The sequence below is a fragment of the Schistocerca serialis genome, chromosome 10 (genome assembly GCF_023864345.2).
Source record: "Schistocerca serialis cubense isolate TAMUIC-IGC-003099 chromosome 10, iqSchSeri2.2, whole genome shotgun sequence".
Taxonomy (NCBI): Eukaryota; Metazoa; Arthropoda; class Insecta; order Orthoptera; family Acrididae; genus Schistocerca; species Schistocerca serialis.
The window spans coordinates 195,684,894-195,709,332 of record NC_064647.1 but is presented as its reverse complement, the minus strand read 5'-3'; the positions used below and the strand labels follow the sequence as shown (position 1 = coordinate 195,709,332).

The 24,439-nt window shown below is 38.7% G+C and overlaps 2 protein-coding genes across 2 annotated transcripts in view; both read right to left on the bottom strand.

Annotated features, from left to right (window-relative positions):
- Positions 1 to 7,045: 7,045 nt before the first annotated feature.
- LOC126425302 (casein kinase II subunit beta) overlaps positions 7,046 to 24,439 on the bottom strand; it is a 31,390-nt gene continuing 13,996 nt past the window's right edge. The window contains exon 2 of the mRNA XM_050088279.1: positions 7,046 to 9,976. Within this exon, the coding sequence (XP_049944236.1) occupies positions 9,213 to 9,878 (666 nt within the window). The 5' untranslated portion in view covers positions 9,879 to 9,976 and the 3' untranslated portion in view covers positions 7,046 to 9,212. The remainder of the gene's footprint in view (positions 9,977 to 24,439) is intronic.
- On the bottom strand, positions 16,590 to 21,550 carry LOC126425303 (casein kinase II subunit beta). The gene is made up of 2 exons (XM_050088280.1): positions 21,386 to 21,550; positions 16,590 to 20,159 (listed from the first exon to the last, which is right to left on the bottom strand). Exon 2 carries the CDS (start codon positions 20,059 to 20,061, stop codon positions 19,396 to 19,398), a length of 666 nt encoding a protein of 221 aa, XP_049944237.1. The 5' UTR covers positions 20,062 to 20,159; positions 21,386 to 21,550; the 3' UTR covers positions 16,590 to 19,395.

Below are 24,439 nucleotides of genomic sequence, written 5' to 3'. Positions count from 1 at the left end.
TGGGAAGAATTCCAGATGCCACACAAAATCTTAAGACTTGTTATTAGTTAAAATACAGGGAAGAACCTGTGGGAGACCCAGTTCAACCCTCAGATCATCATATAAAACACACTTGGTTAAAAGATGTCATACTGACAGCTGTGTCCTGCATCTCTGACATACTGGGGCCTCCTCCCAGCATACGAGGAAGCCATGCATCAATGGAAAATGTCCCACTCTTAGCCGAGTAAGGGGTACTTCGTCACATTGCAAGCAGATGGAGGTGATCCATGGTCGCACTGGAGTCTTGATGGAACGTAGCTTATTGTTCCTCACTTCCAGCCACTGGGACGCCCACCAACAAATGGCCTTCATAGTCACAAATGAAGTGACAGCCCACACAGGGACTGAACGGGGACAGGAGGAGGAAGTGAGCAAGCCTCCTTAGCACCAGCATCAGAGAGTTCATTTCCCTGGATGCCTATGTGCCCTGGAACCTAGCGAAAAATGACTTCCTTGTTTTGCCTTCACAAGAGAAGGAGAGTGTTCTGCACTTGTTGCACCATCCGATCTGCTGGGCACATCTGTCCAAACGCGAGAAGGGCACTTCGAGAATCGGAGCAGACGATAAATTTTTTGTCACAACGCCGTCCCATCTGCTCTATTGCCCACAGAATAGCAAACAATTCCGTGTAATAACTGAAAACTGTTCTGAGAGCTATACCCTGAGGACAATGTCAGGGAACACGACAGAACAACTGAAAACATCTCCCTGCTTAGAACTATCCGTGTAAATGGTAATAAAATATGGGCGGCTACGTAAAATTTCATTAAATTTAATTTTAAAAACATGGTCTGGGGTACAATGCTGCTTGTAAGCAGTCAGTTATAAAAGCAGTCTAGGCCTTGGCAGTAGCCAGGGGGAGACCCTACTCCACCCCTGCTGGACCTTAATGCCCCCCACCCCCTCCTTGTAATAATTCATGGCTCTCCCTGTGCACGAACCCCAAATGGCCGTTTTGCTAGTGGTTGATGATCGAACAGCCATTCCAGTGGCAGCTGAACAATGTAACTGGATGATGGCAATGTAGGAACGGAATGCCCTATATGCTTGGTGTACCATGAGAAGACGACGTCGAATAGACAGTGGAGGCTCAGCAGCCTCTGCACCCAAGCTAACAGGGCTCGTGTGATAAGCCCCTGTTGACAGCCTAATACCCTCGTGGTGAACTGAATCCAGCATTTTAAGGTATGAAGGCCTTGCTGACCCATAAATCTTTCATCTGTATTCAAGCCAGGGTCACACAAAGGCCTTATAAAGTTGGAGCAGATGCGCTCTGTTGGCTCCTCAAGACGTATGACTAACACATTTAAGGATGTTTAAGGCCTTGAGACAGCTCAGTTTCAGGTCTTTAAGGTGTGGCAACCATGTTAACATCTCATCAACGATAAGACCCAGATACTTCACATTTTCCTTAAAAGTGAGAACAGTGTTCCCGTTTCAAAACAGTCAAATTAAACAGACAATGGGAACGATTAAAATAAACACGAACTGTTTTCTCTAATGAGAATTTAAAACCTGTGGTGCGAGACCATTCCTCCAACTGCCTGATCATCATTTGTGATTGCCAAGTAGCCGTGGTGACGCTGGAGGATGCACAGAATATGAAGTCGTCCACAAACAAGGAACATCCCACTGTAGTTGTAATAATATTGATTGCGATGGAAAAATCCGTGACACTTAAAACACCATTCTCCTGCTTCAAACGGTCAGACAGGACATTCCCAACCCTGTATCTAAAATATCTGTCAGAGAGAAAGGACCGCATGAAGGTCGGTAGATGTCCACGGAATTCCCACTGATGGCGCTGCGACAAAACATTATGCCTCCAAGTAGTGTAGTAGGCCTTTTCCAAATCGAAGAAAACACTGATAAGGTGTTGCTTAAGAAGGAAAGCTTGTTGAATTGCAGCTTCGAGCAGGGTCATGTTATCGAGAGTGGAGTGATACCTCCTGAACCCACACTGGGAGCAACTGAGTAGGGACCTGGTTTCCAGAACCCACACTTGGCGCCAATTGACCATACGCTCCACTGTCTTTCCTACGCAACTTGTCAGGCTAATACTACGATAACCAGCAGGGTCCATCCGATCCTTTCCTGGTTTTAAAATTGGGATTAAAATAGATTCCTTCCACAAGTTGTGAAAGTCGTCAGTTATTCAAATTTTATTGAAGAGCTGAAGTTGGACTTCTTTTGACCGTCGGTCCAACTGTTGCAACATGCTGTAGGTTATCAGGTCGTTTCGAGAGGTCATATCACAAGCAACTGACAATGCAGAATCCAGCTCCCACAGAGAGAGAGGCTGGTTGTATTCTTTCATGCTGGTGGAACAGAAATCAAGATCAGCCTTCCCCTGAGCCTCCCGATATCGACCGAAGGCGGGATCGAGGCTGGAATTGGCCCTAATGAATTTATATGATTCAGCCATTGTCTGAGCTATATCCCTTGTCGATGTTTCAAGAGACCCCTCTATTCGTACAGCTGCTATTGGTGGTCGAGAGTTGTGCCTTGAGATCCTCCCAATGGCTTTCCGTACTTTACATGCAGGTGTGGACCTATTGATGCGAGTTCAGGAACTCTTGCCAAGACCTCTGCTTACTCTCCTGAATTATTCTCCTCGCCTTGCAAAACAACACTCATCGTTCCACCAAGGGACAGGTCGCTTCCTGGGCGTTTCCACAGACTTTGGGATGGATGCATCAGCAGCATGGTGAATCACAGTTGTGATGTGATCCACCCAGTCCTGGATGCCGTCACATTGCTCGAAAACGGCTGACTGACTGTAAAGCACCCAGTTAGCCTTTTTGAACAAGCATCTCTGAGGCTTTCTTTCAGAATCAGCTCCAACAAGCAGATGGATCCAGATACCGAAATGGTCACCACCATGAAGGTCATTGTCCACTGCCCACTGAGCAGTGTCCCCAAGAGCAGGTGAGCAGAAGGCGAGGTCTATGGTGGTAGACGAACCCGTAGTGGTGCTAATATATGTAGCTTGACCCGTGTTCAAAAGTATGTGATCTGTTGTGTGCAGTAGATCCTCAAGTGTTCAACCCTTTGGTCAAGTGGTGTGAGAGCCCCATACTGCACTGTGTGCATTAAAGCCCCAAAAAAGGAGGAAGGGGCTGGGGAGTTCATCAAGAAGACGAATGAGGACCCCACTGTCAATAAGCACAATGAGTACACAGTGAAGTCAACATGGGCCCCCATCCGAACAGCAACTGCTTGTAGTGTTGTTAAGGGAATAGGTGAGGCGTGAAAAGTGTCCTTTATGAACACTGCAACCTCACCTTTTACCCTATCACCAGTAAGATCGTCTTTTTTGTAAAGGTGATAGCTTCCAAGTACTGGTGTGTCAGTCTCTTTACAATGAGTCTCTTGAAGGCAAACGCGAAAGGGTCTGTCCTGTACAAGGAGTCTCAATTCCTCCAGATGAGTCATGTATCCATTGATATTTCATTGGAGTATGGGAGCGATTTCATCAATGTGGTCTTGACTTGCCCGTCTTTGCGCCAAGGTGGTGAGGCATTTGTAGAGCGAGGCGGAGTGCTGAGGCTGACTGCGTCTGGTGAAGAGGCATCAAAATCTATGATGTCGTCATCATCATCAGTCAGATGCGCCAGAATGACGTCTGATGGCACCAGGCTCAGGTTTCGACCCGAATGTTGAGTTCCTTTCCCCACTCCCTTTCCCAGCGACGACGAGGGGAAGTGGGGGCAGTTAGAGCCACCTTCTTTGAAGAAAGTTGGCGTTGAGAGGCACTCTGTTTTTGGGGTGCCTTTGGGCTGCACGCTGTGGAAGCATTACCTCAATTTGCACCACAGTTGATAAAATGGAAAATCAGAAAGTGGATGACCCCAAAGAAATAAAAGCCAGGCAAGGTGACACTGTGAGATTACCCACCAACTGCTACTAGCAATTTGGACAAAGGTATAATGGACTGCCTCCTCAGCTGTGTCATTAATGAAAGCATGAGTGATTTGTCATTGGCCAGTTTCTGAGCAAATAATCAAATTACAAGCTTAACTCACTCCAATACTTACCCGTCTTGGTGAAGTAGACCAGATTTCTTTCACTAACAGAAAAGTTATCTTCAGGGAACCTGCTATGGGAGCACTATGGACTGGTGATGCTGTGTTCTGCCCTTGGACACCATCTGAACATGACACCCAAGAATCAATTTTATGGGGTGATATGAAAAACAGCGTATTTGCTTCTTTGGTCAAAAACTATTCCAGAACTAATAAAATGCATTTCTATGATGCTCGTGTGAATGACTCTACATGTGCTTCAGAATGTATGGTATGAAATGGAGTATCACGAGATTGTGTGACCGAAGAGTCATAAAGAACACCTATAAAGTACGCTATTTTTACAACTTATTTTTACATTCCCTGTAATTCTTGTTGATGTATCACTATGCACTAAATAGTTACAGCCACATGTAATTGCTATATATATTTTCAACTGCCCATAATGATACACTTCCTGTATTACATATCACTCTGGAAGAGTGATGTGTATCTTTGTGTATGCCTTACCGAAAAATATTGGGGAGGGGGGCAGACAAAGTTTATATAAGAGAATACAGCTATTGTGTGGATTTATTGTTCTATGTGCACGTACAAAAGCATATCTCCAAAATGGGACGGATATCACAGTAACTTCACGAACAATCACAGAGAGGCAGTACCTGTGTGAGCACAATGTAGACACTTCATGAATTGCTTGCCTAAGTAGTAGTAGTAGTAGTAGTAGTAGTAGTAGTAGCAGTAGCAGTAGCAGTAGCAGTAGCGTGTAGTCCCTAGAATAGATGCACACGGGTAACAATGGATATATCCGTAAAACAAACAATCTGAACTGTCAATTCTCATTCAGAACTCTGTAGTTTTAAGTAGTGTGTCACATCTGAATACAGAGACTGAAGTACTTTATTATGTGATCGACTTCATAAACAATTTTGAAAAAAAAAAAGACAAGGAGGGAAACATTCCACATGGGAAAAATATATATAAAAAACAGAGATGCTGTAACTTACCAAACGAGAAAGTGCTGGTAGATAGACACAATAAAAAAAACACAAATTTCAAGCTTTCGCAACCCAAGGCAACACAGGCAGACCCTGTCTGTGTCTGTATATGTGCGGATGGGTACGAGTGTGTGTGCGCGAGTGTATAACTGTCCTTTTTTCCCCCCTAAGGTAAGTCCTTCTGCTCCTGGGATTGGAATGACTCCTTACCCTCTCCCTTAAAACCCACATCCTTTCGTCTTTCCCTCTCCTTCCCTCTTTCCTGATGAAGCAACATTCGGTTGCGAAAGCTTGAAATTTGTGAGTGTGTTTTTTATTTTGTCTATCTACCAGCACTTTCTCGTTTGGTAAGTTACAGCATCTTTCGTTTGAAAAATTATTGACGAACAGTAGACATTGTCTCATGCCATTGCCTTCAGGCATAAATCGTGCAATTTACAGTTAACAGCGACTGAAGAAAAGCAGAATAATGTTTAGTCTTCATTGCTTGAAGTAAATGTAAACTCTGAAATACAACGAGAATACTACAAACTATTTTCCTTCGCGTTCCTAAAAGGGCCTTCGGTTTCCAAAACTCAACATTCCCACTGTTACACTAGTTGTAATGTTCCAGGCTTGTAGTCGCTACACAGTTTGCACAGATACTGTACATATTAAAACACACACCCAAAGGATTCTGTGTTTAGTGCGATAATCGACAATGAGATTTATACTTTATTTTAATATGTTTACATTATTTTTTGCCCCAAACTAATGCAACACTGTGAGAGAATGAAAAGGAATTTGACAAGTACAACCCAAATATAAATTGGTCAAATACACTGAGAAAATCCCTTAGGAAAGTGAGGAATGCAGGGAACATTCAACAAATCTAACATCCGATTTCAAACATACAAAAGTCTGATCAAACTAGGCTGCATTTTGGGGAGTCTGAAAAGATAAAACTAGTCATGTATTTAAAATTACTGTAACCTGACAAGCGTTCTCTTGAGGACAGACCAATATTTTCCAATTTTATAACAGAAATACACAAACTAATAAACAGAGTTAAAAGTAATATGAAGCTGATAGTAGTTTTCCATCTTTCAATATTTTGACTGAAAATAATAATGAAATAAAATTCAGCCATAAACTTGCTATGTAAATATTTGTCTTTGGAAACATTTGAACTTTCTATAAATATTTGTAGACAAATCTCGAATGTTATATTGAATGTGAGCCACCAACTCACTTGCTTAACGAAAGATACCAGAATCTTCTTCGCGTTTTTTTTCTAATCTGACACCTGACTAACAATATACAACACAACAGTTCCAATTTTTTCTGCTATTATGCAACTCAAATCAGTATAATAAACCAAATTTATAAACCAGGCATATATAAACACTACCACAGTCATAGTTTCAACGGGCTCTTCTTATATTATTAAACATCTCTTGCTGTTTGTGCCCTCATTACCATAAAAGTTATTTCTGTTTAACCATTTACAGAAACTTATAATTAGAAATAACCGTTAAACTTAGCAGATTTATTTCACTGTTAAGGAAGATAGATGCACTTGTGTGCTTATTAAAGATATTTAACAACGATAAGCTTCAGATTGCAGGAGGCATACACAGACAGAGAGGACAGAGCATCTTGATCTTGCAAATAGCTAGAAAAATGTTGGGAGGGATAGAATTATTTGGTACTCAAGTAGGATCATCAGATAAGACTCTCAATTAAGGAAAATATAAGGGAAAAGGACAAGAGGAAAAATCAGTGAAATAAATATGAGACTATTCACTGTATAAACAGGATAGTAAGAATAACTGAATTTAAATTTGGAGAAATCCTCCTTTGTGGTTATTTCACATCTTTGCAATTTTGGTATTCTCTTAAAATTTTAATAATTGTTACATTCGGAAACAGTTTTCACTTTCATCTGAAAGGTGCACTAATAACAAAAACCCATTTTTGAGGAAATAAAACATAGGTAATACAATACAAAATGGAATTTTTATTAACAAGTACATTTTATCATTATTATATAGACAAGAAAAACCTTTTTTATTAGCTCTGCAGTTTTTCTACTTAGTCCCCTTTGGCTTATATAAACACTGTGACATTAAAACATTGTGTCTTTGTATAATCATCTCAGTTCAGTTTACTTCTCCAGACCATTACATTGTAAATAGATAACCATAATGACACACAACATTTTTAACAGTAAACTGTAAATAAAACTGCAAAACCAAAAAACATGTTTTTGTCATTACAAAGAATATTGTAATGTTATGATGATACTACTATTAATTTATGCGAGAGTAACAAGTTAGTTTTGCACAACATTGACTGACTTTGGTGTTTGGATAGTCAGATTCAAGACAATATCTTACTTTTCAAATAACAATTTGCTAATCACAAAAGTGTGTGTGTGTGTGTGTGTGTGTGTGTGTGTGTGTGTGTGTGTGTGTAACATGCAAAATGTACATCATCAGAATAAATTTGCCAGTGATTCCACAAGGCATCGCAATTGCCACGACCATAGCATCTAGCTGTACATGGTACACTGTCTGATGATGAGCCTGCAGTCACTTGAAAACTAGTTATTGGTATACTAAATAAGTCTTGCCAAAAATTCAAAAAAGTGACTGTATGCATATGATACCTGAATAAGTTCCCAGTTGTCATAATGGCTGTGAATACATCATGTTTTCAGAATAATTACACGTGAAAAAATTAAACACAATAGCTTTCGAATCTCCACCACATCCATGTCAACTGAATTTGAACCAACTGTTGACACTTCCATGTCAACTGAATTTGAACCAACTGTTGACACTTCCATGTCAACTGAATCTGAACTAACCAGATCAAAATTATTGACTGTTAGGTGAAAACTCACACTGTTTTGTAATTGTAAATGATCAGTTAACATTAACAGCCCATTTGATCTATATTATGTGTTTCATTCCACATACCGTTCACTATGTAGTGAATATTATACACATCTCATCTAAATAACTGTGCAATGCAGGCAGAGCTCACGAGATCTTGGTCCAAATCGAAGGGGTAGTTGTTATAAAAGGGGAAACACGGTACATCAGCTTATTAGGCCTTTTACGTTAAGGCAGTCTGATTTAATCAGAAACCATTCTGTCCTTCCCGTCATAAAAGCAGTTAGATTACAAGCTGCATTTTACCATCAGTAAATGTCGGTCCATCCCAGTATTTCGCAATCTTAATTAAATTACCTGCTTCACTGAAAAGACTGCAATGATCAATATTTTCTAGGCTTCCATTTCTAAAAGACAATAATTTCAACAGGCTGGAATAAGTATGCATTAATTACTTCTACATGTACACTGACACAGCAGTAATTGTTGATTAGAATAATCACACTACTGTCACTTTATTTATATGTTATAGACGATACATGAAGTTTAAAAATCATTAAAATTACACTCTAAACTTGATATATCTACCCCCCCCCTCCCCTCCTTTTACTGTAAATTGCTGTGCAACCCCCCTCTTATTTAAACTGTGAGGTACTCCACATTACATCCATAGTTTGTATATCACGATCCTTCAAACAATGGTATGTAACAAGTGACTATCAGAAATTCTGAAAAATGTTAAATTAGTAAAAAACATCTTTTTTGTACCTACATTAAACAATTCTACCATCATAACAGCAATTTTCTCTGATTACAACAAACTATGATCAGAATAAATATCTAGCACCTTGACATATGATATGGCTAATGTTCTTTTTGTGTGAAACAGGCAAACATTTTTTCTCTTGACAGCAAACTGTTGGGGAGTTCACATAAAGTATAGAAAGTTTTAAGTAACAGGATGCATAGAGAAGAAAATGCTAATTTCCCACTTTAATGTCAAATACTTAGAGCATAGAGGAATACATGTAATCAAGAATTTGTTACTGAAGAAGTAAACATCCACAACTAAATGTAATAAACAACCTACACAGAAATTCCAGCAACAAAGACAACTGCCAAGCTCCCTCAAAGGAACAGTCATACAATGCATCATGCATGTACTACAATTACGTAGCCTATGTGACACTAAACTATAAATACAAAGGAGAAACATCTATTAAATGTTGATCTTAAAACTAAACAACATTCAAAACATCAAACAATATTAGCGTTTGCCATTGTTGTAATTCATAGCACGAAGTGGGGTTTTGAAATTGCTGGCTGCCTGTTGCTGGATCTGATATGCAAGTGGATGAATCTTGAAGCCATACAGACGGGGAACAAACTGATTAACGGGACGCTTTGGTCGGTATTCTGGATGCACCATGAAAAGCATATGAGGAAAACCAGTGCCAAAATAAGCTCCGTCTGTGTGGTGGTGCCGTGACGATTTTGGTGTGTACACATCCATGCACTTGGGGCAGTATGTCTTGACCATAGCCTCCCCAGGTATGTCTGACAATCCAATAGGCAACATAGGTTGACTCTCACAGTACACCCGTGGGCAATGGCCAAAATCTCCAGATTGGTATTTCTCGATCATCTGGCCGATCCCCCGATTGGTCAATATGTACCGAGCATGTATGAGGCCGTACAGCATCTCCGCCGCCTGCTCGATCAGATCTGACTGGTTCGGATTGTCGTCCAGCTCATCATCTGGCTCGAGGTCGAGTATCATGTCTAGAGCCTGCCGATAATGGGGCACCTGCTCATTCAAGCCAGTCAGATTGAATTTGTCCTGAATGTAATCCTCGTCCACCTCACAGAAGAACTCATTGCCCCTTAAGCCACAAAACCATGAGATCCAGGACACCTCTTCAGAACTACTCATCTTCAGTATATTATTTGTTGCTGGTCTGTCAGGAACTCGGGTCTCTAATGAGGAATGCCACCTTCATAGACTTCTACTGAGTGAAACTTTTACACCATCTGGAACAAAGTGTCATAAAAAGAATTTTGAGTCATTTATTTGTGGAAGGTAATGAATCATTGCAATGATCACGAAATAAAATGTACATGTTTACATTTCACAGCAACATTATTATGCAGAATTTCAACATAACACAGATTATGTCATATCACTACTTAAGTGACAGAAAATAAGAAATATATGATTTAAAAAATATAGTTACTGAATACAGCTAAAATCACTAAACAGAGAATAAGAAACCAAAATGGAAACCACATTTTTGGAAGCAAGTAGCAAGGGAGGTAACAGTGAAACATTTGGGGACAAATTATGGAGATCCCAATGAGGAGGTGGGGCAGATTAAAATAATTCTATGTAATCATGGGTAACACAGGCAGTACTCACGATGATGTAACAAAGGGAGAGGATGTAGATGACAAAGAATACAGAAGGGAAACAGACAAAGCCAGAGGAAAGTATGTATACAAGCTATGTAAAGAAATAACACAATTTTGAAAATGAGTATGGTATGATACGATGAACCAAAATGTGCAAGAACAAGGCAGGAGACATGGAAGAAGAAACACATGCAGTGGCATCATAATATACAAACAAGGTCAAGTAGTCACTGATCATACAATGAAGACTTTCACAACTAGCTGTGCAAATTGCCAGTGGATCTTCTAGGTTGTATGGAAATGGTCCATAAAAATTTTTGTTTCCAACACCCAATGAAGTTCTAGACGAAATGTCTTCGGAGATTATCCTCGATAATATGTCACTTTCAAAAAAACTTTCATGGACCATAATCTTACAACCCAGAAAACTCGCCAGCAATGGAGGAGTAACTGATAAGCTAAAACATTAACATTCCAAGATGTATGCAAGTAGGATCTGTAGAACAAGAAGATTTCATCAAAATTTAACTTATGTGGAATGGGAATAAAAGATAACAAAAGGCTTAAAATTTCAGAGACCAAAGAAGTTTGAGCTATTAATGTAAAAAGTGATAAAGGTATAATATCTGATCTGGTGAAGGCATTATGAGGCAATGCAAAACACACATTGACTGTACTTGCCAATAATACCCACAAAAGTTGAAGTTTACCAAATGATTTCTCCAATGTAACAGATTGCACTATTAAAGAAAACAAGAGGGCATACACAACTGTATCATCAGGGCTGCTGCAAGTCTGATGGGATGGCTCTTGTTCTGATAGTGTGAGCAGCAATCTGCACCTGTTTTCTGATGACACTGTAGTATACAGGAAAGCACCATTTTTGAGTGACTATAGGAGGACACAAGGTGACATTTGGTGTGATGAATTGCAACTGGCTCTAAATGTAGAAAAATGGAAGCCAATGTAGATGAGTAGTTGGGGGTTGTTTTTGGGAAGGAGACCAGACAGCGAGGTCATCGGTCTCAACGGATTAGGGAAGGACGGGGAAGGAAGTCAGCCGTGCCCTTTGAAAGGAACCATCCCGGCATTTGCCTGGAGCGATTTAGGGAAATCACGGAAAACCTAAATCAGGATAGCCGGACGAGGAATTGAACCGTCGTCCTCCCGAAGGCGTAGATGAGTAGTAAAAACAATCCTATAGTGCTTGTATACAGTATTCGTGGTGTGCTGATTGACCTAGTCATGTCAATTAGATGTCTAGGCATACACTGCAAAGTGATATGAAATCGAGCGAGCACATAAAGCTGGTAGTAGGGAAGGTTTATGGCTGACTTCAACTTATTGGGAGAATTAAATGTTTGAGATGCTCACCTGAGGGGGTTAAATGAAGACATCACAGCAATTCGGTGGTATGCTGCTAGATTTGTTATTCGTAGGTTTGATCAACAAGCAAATATTATGAAAATGCTCAGTGAACTTAAACTGAAATTCCTGGAGGGAAGACAACATTCTTTTTGCGAAACACTGTTGGTCTGTACAGCTACCACTCCAGCTGCGTGTCACGCTGATCTCGAGACCTGCAGACAACTGTTAACACACAGAGCCCTCATAAACACGGCACTGTCATTTCTGTCACTAGCTCATTCCGCACATGGGCGAGTTTTCAGCACATTTAGCGTGACAGTATGCTACCTTTCCAACAGTGGTACTATAGTGGCCTTGCTTGGCATCTGTCAATAATGCTATCGAAATTGTGTGTTTTCATAAGAGTCACTTCCTAACTCCACTATACTACATAGCCAGACTATTTGTAATTCAGTCTTGAGACTGGCAACAACATACAAATCCCATCAGACTATATAATTGGATACCCTAAACTGATCACCACAATTTGACTGGCACTGTGCGACCAATTCTTGGTCCACAATATTTAGTTCTACATTACGTATTTTCCGGAAGTACAATTCTTCATCTTCTCATTCAATATTTGGCCAATATCTATGTTATCTCTATGAATATTTCAAGAACCTGCTTCCTCCATATTTTGAGACAATGTAGACAAATTAATTTGCAGCACAAAACCTGTATGGTTCATTTTTCTTCAGTGTGTTTCAACAAATTTTTACCTGGACATGTTTAGCAATAATTGACACCACAGCTTAATAAGGTTTATATTTTCCAGCAAGAAGGAGCACCCTATCTTGGGGTACGGAGGTTTAGACACTTTGGACCTGACCCCCTTGGACAGAGTTGGTCCGAGAACATTTTTCCACACAAGCAACACACGATTTAACCCTCCCTCCCTCCTCCTCCCCCTGCTGTTCCTCAGGCTCTCGGTAAAGCCTTTAAAAATAAATCTAAATCTAGCATGTTTGGAAATGGGTTGTTTTTGACTAGTAACTATTACACGCTTCCCGTACGTATTCTGCCACCCTCCCCTCCCGCTGCCCTGTTCTGCTTACAACCCCAACCAACCAATTGGGCCTTAAACCAGTCCACAGATTTAATTTTGGTGGTGTTCTGTGAAGGATCTATGGCATTTGTCTCCTTTGCTGAAAACTCGTAAATCTCAAAAATGCGCATTTATAATGTGCTTACAACAATTTCACACACACTTCAGGATGTACAGTGTGAAATGGAATACTTCTAGATGTGGTCTGTGTGAGCAAGTGGCATGATGTACGAGTCTAACACCTAAGAAGCATGTACGGTTTTATTAAATTTCTTTTACATTCTCTGTAATTGTTATTGATGTATCACTGTATTAAATTGTTACAGTAATTTCTAATCAGCAAATTCATTCTGAACTGCCCTGCACATATTCCTCTGCATACTTACACAGGTTCCATTAATTGCTAGTTTCTTGAGGGTTGTTAGTATACATTATGTTGGAATTAAAAGCTTCATCAAACTCCATGAACTGCAGGAAATCTCATAATTTGTACTCATTAGTCCATCTATAACACTGCGATGACTCCTACACCGTCCACTGTGGTCTATCTACTAAATCCAGCTTCCTCTATTCCTTGATCAAAATCCACGATTTTTGATAACTATATGACAAGGGAACCTTCCAAATTGGCCCTTTTTAATTCTGGACAAAAATTTCCTAAAGCAATATGATGGAATCCTCCCTAAAAAAAGCCTTAAAGATTTCTGAGAGCTGTAAGTATAAAATTATCATTGCTAATTAATGAATTCATTGGTAGCTATGTGGATAGCATAATCATTTGCAATTGTAAAGACACTGGTTAGAATGAAAATAACATTTGCTTATTTTTCATTACTTGTTGTATGAAGCTGTGAGTACTGGTATTCACAATGAACTAAAATTTGGTACAAACTTGGAAAACACATCAAACAGAAAATAGAAAAGAACAAAACAGTTGCTTTAGAGCCTCACAACATGAGTCTTTCTTTTCTTTCTTTTGCTTGTGCCTTTTTACCGCAATGACGCAGTGTCGGCATGGTTAATCGGATTTGGCAAGGTTAATTTAAGAGGTGGCTGGATGCCCATCCAGCTGCCACCCTGTACTTCCCCTACCTCCCCCCCCCCCCCCCCCCCAAGGATGGAATTAGTGTACCCCACCTGTCAGTGTCTAGTGTAATCCATGGAATAGTGCGAATGTGTTCAGATGTCTGCGAGCCGGGTAACTGAGGCGGGACGTGGGGACCAGCCTGGTATTCACCTAGTTGGATGTGGAAAACCGCCTAAAAACCACATCCAGGCTGGCCGGCACACCGGCTTCCGTCGTTAAGCCGCCAGGTGGATTCGATCCGGGGCCGGCGCGCCTACCCGAGTCCAGGAAGCAGCGCATTAGCGCTCTCGGCTAACCTGGCGGGTAGCCTCACAACGTGAGTACTACATATTACTAAATGACAAAAATGATGTTACTTCCTACATGGATGTGGAGAGTTACTAATCTCATGAGTAGAAAATATAATAAATGAAGGCTAACCAATAATTAAAATATAGACTGTCCTAAAACAATGTACACTGGAAATTGCTAGAAAAGCATTCCTGAAGAAATGAAATTTGTTAATGTCGAGTATAGATTTAATTACCAGGAAAACTTTTCTGAAAGTATTTATATGCAGTGTAGCCATGTACGAAAGTGGAATGTGGACGATCAAAAGTTTAGACAAGACGAGAATAGAAGCTTTTGAAGTGAGGTGCTATAGCAGAATGCTGAAGATCAGATGAGTAGATCACGTAGCTAATGAGGAGGTACTGAATAGAATTGGGGAGCAGAGATATTTGTGGCCACAACCTGACCAGAAGAAGGGATCAGTTGGTAGTACATATTCTAAGACATCAAGGGTTCACCAATTGAGTACTGGAGGGAAGTGAGAGTGGTCAAAATCATACAGGAAGACTGGGGGATGAAGATAGTAAGCAGATTCAGAAGGATATAGGCTTGCACAGGATAGAGTAACATAGAAAGATGAATCAAACCAGTCTTTGGACTGAAGACCCAAACACACAACATAACCATTAATTTGTTAGGTTTCATGACAGCCAACTGGAAGAAGTTGCTGCTCTTACACTGCACTGTAAAACCACTTCACATAAGATATTTACTCAAACATAAGACTGAAAAGAAAGGCGAATGATGAAGGAAACAGTTTGCTGTTAAAATCAGAATGTGAAATGTAATCATAATGGAACAGATAATTTTTAAAAAAGTGGAACATAAAACTGTTTCTTCACTCTGTCTATAACTCCGTAATAAAATTATTATGTTGTCTTCTGACCCACAGTGCAAAGATTATAGTAGAGTAAACACAATATGATAAATTAGAAAGTAAGAGAAATAATTTATGGAAGGTGATGGTTAACTGAAACACGAAATATAGGAGGAGGAGAAGATCAGTGTTTGATGTCCTGTTGACACAGCGGTCATTAGAAATGGCACAAGCTTGGGTTATGGATGGATGGGGAAGTAAATTAGCCATGCCCTTTCAAAGGAATCATCCAAGCATTTGTCTGAGCAATTTTAGAAAATAGTGGAAAACCTAAATCAGGATGGCCAGACGAGAGTTTGAACCGTCATCCTCCCGAATGCGAGTCCGCAAGTCCAGTGTGCTAACAATACGAAATATAATATGTAATGTGAAAAGGAAGACAATGCAGTAAGGCAGTGATTCATGATGCAATAAAGTTTAATATCTTACTGGAGATGGAGACTAGGAACAAAACACTGCGTTACATTTATTATGCAGCGAGGAAGAATTCAGTATGGGAAAACCCAAGGGTGAAGGGATTGTATCCCTATGATCATGATTTTGATCAGAAGCAGTTAAGCCCTCACTGTTTTCACTTTCTCCAGGCCTACCCATGTGGACGAAAACATTACTGCACGGAGTTACAACATAGCTACAACATCTATTTATTCATCTCGCCCATTTGGACGCAACAGCTTCTCCAGAGACTACTGCTCTTCTCTGTTAAACCCAATTAAACAGTTCCTGTTGTCTAAACAGGACATAAATAGTCAGTATGCAAATGTATCACCAAAACAAATACAATCACTGCAAATATGGAAGAAGCTGTACAATAAAACTGACCTGACAACAGCAAAATGATAAAATGTACTTCAACAGTTAAAACCTCTGCCCATAATTACTTGCTACAAAATTACTTTAAAAATGTACAATAATACCTTTTAATATAAAGACCTATTGCTATCTTAAGAATTGTAAAAATGGGAATGTTGGAGGAAAAGTTTTTTGTATGTGTATAAGATTATGTTACCATCTTACAATTTTATAAGAAGTTACCCCATCAGTTTGCAGTATGTTACTCACCACAGCATTTCATTCATAACAATGCAAACTGATTTCTCCAAATCATTCAACAAATTGTAAAAATGATAAACAGAGATACAATACACATTAATAGAGCACTGTAAATGTTTGCTCACTTAGATTACTTGGTTGCCATGGATGGATCTACCTTTGCGCGCGTGCGCGCTGGTGTGTGTGTGTGTGTGTGTGTGTGTGTGTGTGTGTGTGTGTGTGTGTGTGTGTAGATCCATCAGTGCAGAATGTGAATTTGTTGGAAACATGGAGACTTCTTAGGTGACACTCCCTCTACCACTTGTTATTGGATCACACTGTGTATTTAGCTTCATCTTTTGTTTTGCTTTGCTTTGCGATTTCACTCTTTCTTCCAGAACACCCAAATGTAATACATATAGGTGAACAATAGAAATTAGCTTGCTTCAAACACTTAGTATGTGACATTTCATTTATTAAGAAATTTTACATTGCAAGGCAAGTTTTGTACTAAAGAGAGTAATACAAGTACTGTAATGAATACAGAGTAAACTTGTAATTGCAACAAATACTGAACATACAAATTATGTGTGTACAACACTACAAAGGAACAGAAATCTTATTTAATATTGACAAAGACGGAGAAAGTAAAGAAATCCGACCTGAAGTAAAATTTGAAACTAGTACTAATTACACACATGACTTGAGTTCCTACTGAATAAGGTAAAGTTTATATTTGAAGTAGCACAATATTTCTATCTTAATTAAGAACACATTTCAAAAATATTTATGTACAATTACTGTGCGAGACCAAGTGTTGTTGATGCACGTACCTTTTATACCTGCAAAGTGTAAACCTTTTATGACTGACTAGTAATACTTTCTAGTTTAATGACATGAAATAATGAAAGTTTAAAACTAAGGTGTCAACAATTGCTGAAAAGTGCATTGTGGAAATACCCATTTTTTTTAATCATATTATCGGAATAGCTAAAAGATGCAGACAATACATACATTCTGTTAAATGGTAATTTATTACCATATTTCTCCAAACAGTTGTGTCAGCAAACACTTGTATAAATTTTGTACTCAAGTATTGTGAAACTTGTCAGCATATAACAAGAACCAAACACAGCAAATCTCATTAATTTGGCATATGAGAAAATTAATTCTGTTTAAAAGTATGAGAGAATAAACAGAAGTGAGCATAATACAATGCTTATTTGCTGTTACACATTTACTGACTTCCTGTGTCTGCAATTATAATATTCTCACACCTACATTGTTTCCCTTTGACCCACAAAATTATCACCACAATAGTAATGGATTAACACTTGTTAAAATAAGTGATTCGATTTTGGTACATTGTTCCCAATAATCTTATAATGCAGAAAGACAGTTACAAACAATGCTATAAGAACACTGTAAAACTGATACAGAACACTGACTCCACTCTTGCTATTATGAGAGTGAAAGATTATCTGATACCAAGAGCAGAGCAGCTCAGTTGTTCGCTGAATACCATATTCTTTGGGAAACTCTTAGAATTAACATACATATTTATTGAAATGATCCATCCATAAACAACAGTCATTCCCAAACTTATTTCTGTTTCATGCGTGAAATCACCCAGAAGTATGTAACCATCTACAGTAATTTTTAAAAAATACTCTGCTTGTATATAATAATATCCAATTACTATAATAAAAATTAAGTTCCATAGTATTCAATCCTCCAAAGCATCATGCAATCATTGAGCGTGGTCCTACATGAATATCTGATAAAGTAATGCCATACTCATGAAAAAAACAATCCAATTACAAGAGCTTAATTAAACAGTTCACAGTCATGAGACATTCTATGGTTACACTTAATTGCATCTTATATTTCAATAAATAGTTAAATTACCAAATATGCACTAATTTGGACAAGAGGAGGATCTCAAACAATTATGGTAACAATATTTGACACCCAACTGTTTTAAACCCTACTCCCTTCCATATGCAGAAATTCTTTTAAAAAATGAAAATCATAAACTTTTCACACGAAGTCAGAATGCCATTAATTGGACCCATGTAGTCTGGTGTCACATTACCAGTACTGATGCAAAGGCTTACATGTTTTCAATTATACCCAAACCTAAACTGCCTGTTGAATTAATTAATTTATCTTTCTGGTAACTTTCAATTACCAATGTAAAAAATATCCTCTGGTATGGCCCTCTGTTACACGAGTGCCATACCAACAAATTTCTTGTTTCAATGTGCGAGATATGCTCATATTACGTATCATTATAACTTTCAATGCTCTCAGAATAAATTTATAACATCAGCTTAAACTTTATTTTTCCTTCAATTTGTAGGGATATTTTTAAAATACTTTTTAATGTACACTGTAATAATAGTTACATATCACAAACATGGGTGGCAGCCCTATTGTGTTCATTAAACCACGTGGTTGGTAAGAAATTTATCAGAACAAATTACAATTTCCTCACTACAATCAATATCCTGAGAATTTTTCCAATCCCTTCTGCCTCTACAAACACAAAAATGTTGAGCCCAAGCCCCCCTCTCAGTTCCCAGCATTGTATTATTACAAAATAAGAAGGTTTATGAATCTTTTAAATAAAAAATTAGAAAACTGAAAGTTCTAGTATGTGTAAATAAGTGTCTTATTGTGCCACTACTTCCTCAAATTTTCTTTCCAGTTCTTATTATGTCTTTAAATATTCATCTATATGAATGAGCATCAAGCTGAAAAAAATTTTATCCAATTAGATTGAATAAACCTCTCTCAAAATTACAATCCCTAATGCTGAATAACAAATATGGAAAAGATAAATAGTTGCAATACATCATTCCTATGAACAATATGAAATGGGTGCAGCGCATAAAAGGGGAAGATAATGTCATGTGATATTCGATGACAACAATGAACTGTTACATATTCTGTTCATAAAATCATTAAATTAATGAAATTCACCTAACAAAGCAGTAAACACAATTGAGACAATTTTTCCAAGATGTAAATGTACCAGACATAAATATACACAAATTATTCTGGACTAATTTCAGCACAAGAGGAATGATAAAACACGAAGCACTCCACAACACAATGTATGACAAGTACACTGTGATTAAATTTGGCAGTATCCCATGTAATATTACATTAACCTACAAAGACAAAGAACGAATATCTATTAAATATTGATGCTAAGAAAAAAGCTGAAAAAGCTCTCTCAGGTGCCAGTCCAAATGTTAACGCTTCCCATTGTTGTAGCTGATAGCACGAAGTGGGGCCTTGAAATTGCTGGCTGCCTGTTGCTGGATCTGGTATGCAAGTGGATGAATCTTGAAGCCATACAGACGTGGGACAAACTGATTAACAGGACGTTTTGGACGATATTCTGGATGCACCATAAAAAGCATCTGCGGGAAACCAGTGCCGAAATAAGCACCGTCCGTATGGTGGTGACGTGATGACTTCGGTGTGTAAACATCCATGCACTTGGGACAGTATGTCTTGACCATCGCCTCCCCAGGTATGTCCGACAATCCGATAGGCAACATAGGTTGACTCTCACAGTACACCCGCGGGCAGTGGCCAAAATCTCCTGACTGGTATTTCTCGATCATCTGGCCGATCCCCCGATTGGTCAATATGTACCGAGCATGTATGAGGCCGTACAGCATCTCCGCCGCCTGCTCGATCAGATCTGACTGGTTCGGATTGTCGTCCAGCTCATCATCTGGCTCGAGGTCGAGTATCATGTCTAGAGCCTGCCGATAATGGGGCACCTGCTCATTCAAGCCAGTCAGATTGAATTTGTCCTGAATGTAATCCTCGTCCACCTCACAGAAGAACTCATTGCCCCTTAAGCCACAAAACCATGAGATCCAGGATACCTCTTCAGAACTACTCATCTTCAGATCTGTATTTCTCTCTCCTTGCTGATCAGTCAAGGACGCTTGTGCAGAGGGGCGCCTTTATAATTTGTTAATGAGGTGAACTTCTATATCATCTGGAACAGAGTGCCAGAGAAATCATTTTCATTAACTTAGTCATTACTGTCAATGAAACATTGAGTATTAACCAATATATTTTTCATCTACATCTACAGCTGCAAGCCACTTTTTCTGCATGGCAGGATACTTTCATCCCTTATCACTCGCCCATCCTCTTGTCCCTTTTTACTTTTCTGCAGAGTGGGGAAAAAAGAAAAAAAAGGGGGGGGGGGGGGGGGAAATGTACATCAATCATCAATATGCACACTAAGTTCTCCAAGTCATTAACTGTAGTCCCTGAGCATTTTGTACAGCAGAAGGTATGGAGTAAGATTTATTGCCTTTTGGGCACTGCGTCAGCCTCTATTGTCCTATCTCCAATTGGAGTTTGCCACACATTTCTGTGGTGCATTCACTACTGCTGCTACTGCAGGTATTTGTCACACAATGAGCAAGTCTTGTTATAATCATTGTACTCTCTTTAGCACTTCTAACTGGTAAGAGTACCAAAGAGATACCACGCGTCTACTCACGAATGGGCTACATAGCAATGTTGTATTTTACTTTACAGACAATCTAGGCTTTACTATACTGCTTCAAAAGTATTTCAATCTGATATTGGCAGTCACAACAATCAAATGCCATGCCTGCTTAATCTTCCATTACTTTAAAAAAAATTACTCTTGGAGAGGGGGGCATACATAATCATTTCTTTGGTACTCATGTGAAAGTTTCATACTCCCATTGCCATCGTCAGAACAACAAACAGCATCATCAGAATGAACTCCAATTAACGCTTTGTCAGACTCAGTGTTACTTGGTGCCAATCCTTATGCTATTTTAATTGTTCTGGTGGTGGCCAGTTAAGAGTATAAAATTTTTATGTGATCACACCAAAGAAAATATGAGGGATTGCCAAAAAGTAATGCCTTCGCAGTTTTTATTCTGTTCTCAAAATCGGTAGAGGTATTATATGACCCATACTACTCTGTCAACTTTACCCCTTCGCTGACCCAATTTGCAATCCTCTGCTGCTAAAGGGCTCTGAATTGTAGTGAGTAACATAACTACGTCACTGTATGAGAAACATCTTGTTGTAATTGAGTTTCTAACCACAGAAAATGTGACTTCAATTGAAATCCATACAAGGACAAAAGCTGTTTACGGTGATGACTGTATCGACAGTTGTAATGTGCTATGTTGAGTTATTCGTACTTGTAATGAAGGAAATGGTTGTGCTAACCTCAATGTGTGTGAGACCTCTGAATGTTTCCCCAAGCGTAAAGACCTTCAAGGGCTTCACTTTGATAGTGGCGAAGCAGTGTAAGCACAGGTGAGGTTGTGGCTCCATCAACAACATTTTATAGTTATTGTATCAACAAACTGGTCTCTCACTGGGTGAAATGTATTTGCTGCCAACATCAACATATTGAAAATTAGTGTGTAGACATAAAGAATGAAGATGTAGAATGTTAAGAGAATCTTTTTTATTGTGAAAACTTTAAAGAGTTTCCATATGACAGATTTGGAGGCATTACTTTTCAGGAAGTTCTAGTATTAAATATACCAATAGAAAAGTTAATCACAGTCTTCACACAAAATATCATTTTTTCCCCAAAAGTGCCCTGACAGTGGTGTTATTTGCAACTCCACTAATTATCATGCATCATTATATTAACTTCTGATGACTGCCAATATACATAGGGTCTAATAATAATCCACACTTTCAGTCTGCAAATCCTAGCCCAATCAGATACATATTTGGTCACACACATCTATGTATTAGAATAAAAGGCTTTACGAAAGCCGTGAAATAGGGCCCTCACTAGAATGGAATTGTCTACTCGGGTCTCTACAACATACATGGAAAGGGAGACCTGGGTCTTGTATCAGCACTATTCCTGAAATCTTTGCTTATTCCTGTAGAGGCGCTACTCAGATTCACCATGTCTAATTTTCAAAGTAGAATCTAAGTTGTTGACCAGAATCAGGAGTACAACATGTGATAATACAAGCAGTTTGGAACACACTGTACAACAGTATAACAGGGATCTAACTGCCTATCTTACTCTCCTCTCAGAAACTGTGCTTTGTAACACGAAAATAAAACACAAAAAAGTCAAAGAATGAGACCAGTCATGGATCTTTATCAGAAATACCACAAACATAATTGCACCTAAAATCAAAAAGTTTTAATCCCATAGTGCATTGAAAGATAAGTAAGAGAACAGATAACATTGGAACATAAAAGTGTAGCTATTACCTAAACCGACTTATTCTGTATTTACACGTTTCTGCTGTGTATCATTGAATACCAGCTGGTGCATTACACGCTATCAAGAATTTCTTTTGGAAGCTTTTATCTTCTAAATGTTGATCAATAACATGACAGAAAGAATGAAATTTAGAATTTTTATATTTTAGCAAAATACTTCCACGAACTGAAAGCACTGCTTAACTATACATATATATTGGTAGCCTAACAGTTCTCGTATCTCTGCATCCTTTAACTGCAGCTTTTTTATTATAAATATTAGTAAAAGTCAGACCTCTCGTACTCCAATGACATCATAAGCATTTTTTAATAATGACAAACATCTAGTAGTACTTTCTACAACTCAGATGGAACTTCATCTGTGCCAATACTTTTTTCCAATCTTTCCAAGCTGTATCAAAAGTTAGGAGGTGAACCAAGCAATTTTCGTGTTTTTGGCACCATCTTGTTTTGACTGACCTGGGTGTTGATCAGCTCGAAATGGTGCAAAATATTTGTTCCTAAATCACTTCTTTCTTTTCCTCCTCCATAATTTCTCTAAGGAGACAGAATTCAAATTAGTACCTCTGAAAAGGTCATAATAAATTGTGAAAATGAAAACAGTGACTTGTTAAATATCACAGTTGGGAAGGACATGGTAGTAACAAAAGTGAAGTAATGGTACCATGAAGTGTGATTATACAAAACTGTTGAAATTGGTAAAATGTCAAAGGTCAAAGGTTACCAGGCTTTCACCCACCCCCTCCCCCTAAGCCACACAAACACAACACCGTGGCACTTTTGTGCTTCCACTAAGTGAAGCTGTGATGAAACAGGATGTTGTTGTTGGGATCTTCTCTGTTTCCTCTATAAATCTTATCTGGTACAGGCCCCAGACTGATGAGCAACATTCATGCATTGGTTGAACAAGGGTTTTGTAATCAACCTCCTTTGCAGATGAACAATACTTCTCGAGATTTTTTTCCAGTGAATCACACTGTAGCATTTGTCTAACCTGTGATGTGGTCATTTCACTTCAAATTCCTCCATATGCATACTCCAAGATACGGGTATTTAACAGATGTGAGCACTACCAGTGTTGTTCTGCAGTTATGTAGTCACACAATACTGCATTTTTCCACCTATTTCTGGGCTATACATTACGTTAGTTTTTGTTGAGGGTCAAGTGGCCTAATGTTACTTTTACGCCGCAAGATTTCTGTCTGTTAAGAATGACATGCTTGTCTTCTATTAATTAAGAATTCTTGAATTTAAGTATAAGGCCAATCTGATATTCTATAGGCTTGTATTTGGTCATACATCAGCAAGTCTGTGGTGACTTCAATGTAGATTTTCTAAGGGATTCTGGTAGGAAAAATGCTCTGGAAACCTTATCTGTATCCTACAATTTGCTCTCGGTAGTTAACTTTTTAACATGGGTGGATAAAGACAATAGATCCCTAATTGATAATGTTTTCTATGATGAGGCACGAAGCAAGAAAATAACTGTTTACCCAGTAACAAACGCTCTCTCTGATCATGATGCACAATTAATCAGGATAAATGACATAGTGCCTTACAGTGTGGATACACCTCAGTGGAAGACAGAATCATTAGTGACTGCAGGGCAAATATTTTTAGGAGTAGTTTACAAGAAACAACCTGGGATGAAATTTATAAAGAACAAAATACTATTAAAAAATTTAATCTATTCCAGGATAAATTCATATCAGTACATGAAAATAGCTTTCCGCATAAGCTAATCAGGAGGGGCATTAAACAGCCATGTAAAAAGTCAAGGATCACTAAGGCCATTAAAGCATCTTGTGAAAGGAAAAGGGAAATGTATCCTTTGGCAAGAACAAGTAGAAACCCTGCAGTAGTTGTGCACTACAAAAACTACTCAAAATTACTAAGAAAATCAAGAAACATGCACATAAAGTCGGAAATCAGTACATCTGACAACAGAGTTAAGGCAATAAGGAATATAGTGAAGCAAGAGACAGGACAACCAACCGCAGAAGAGGGTAACATTACAATTGA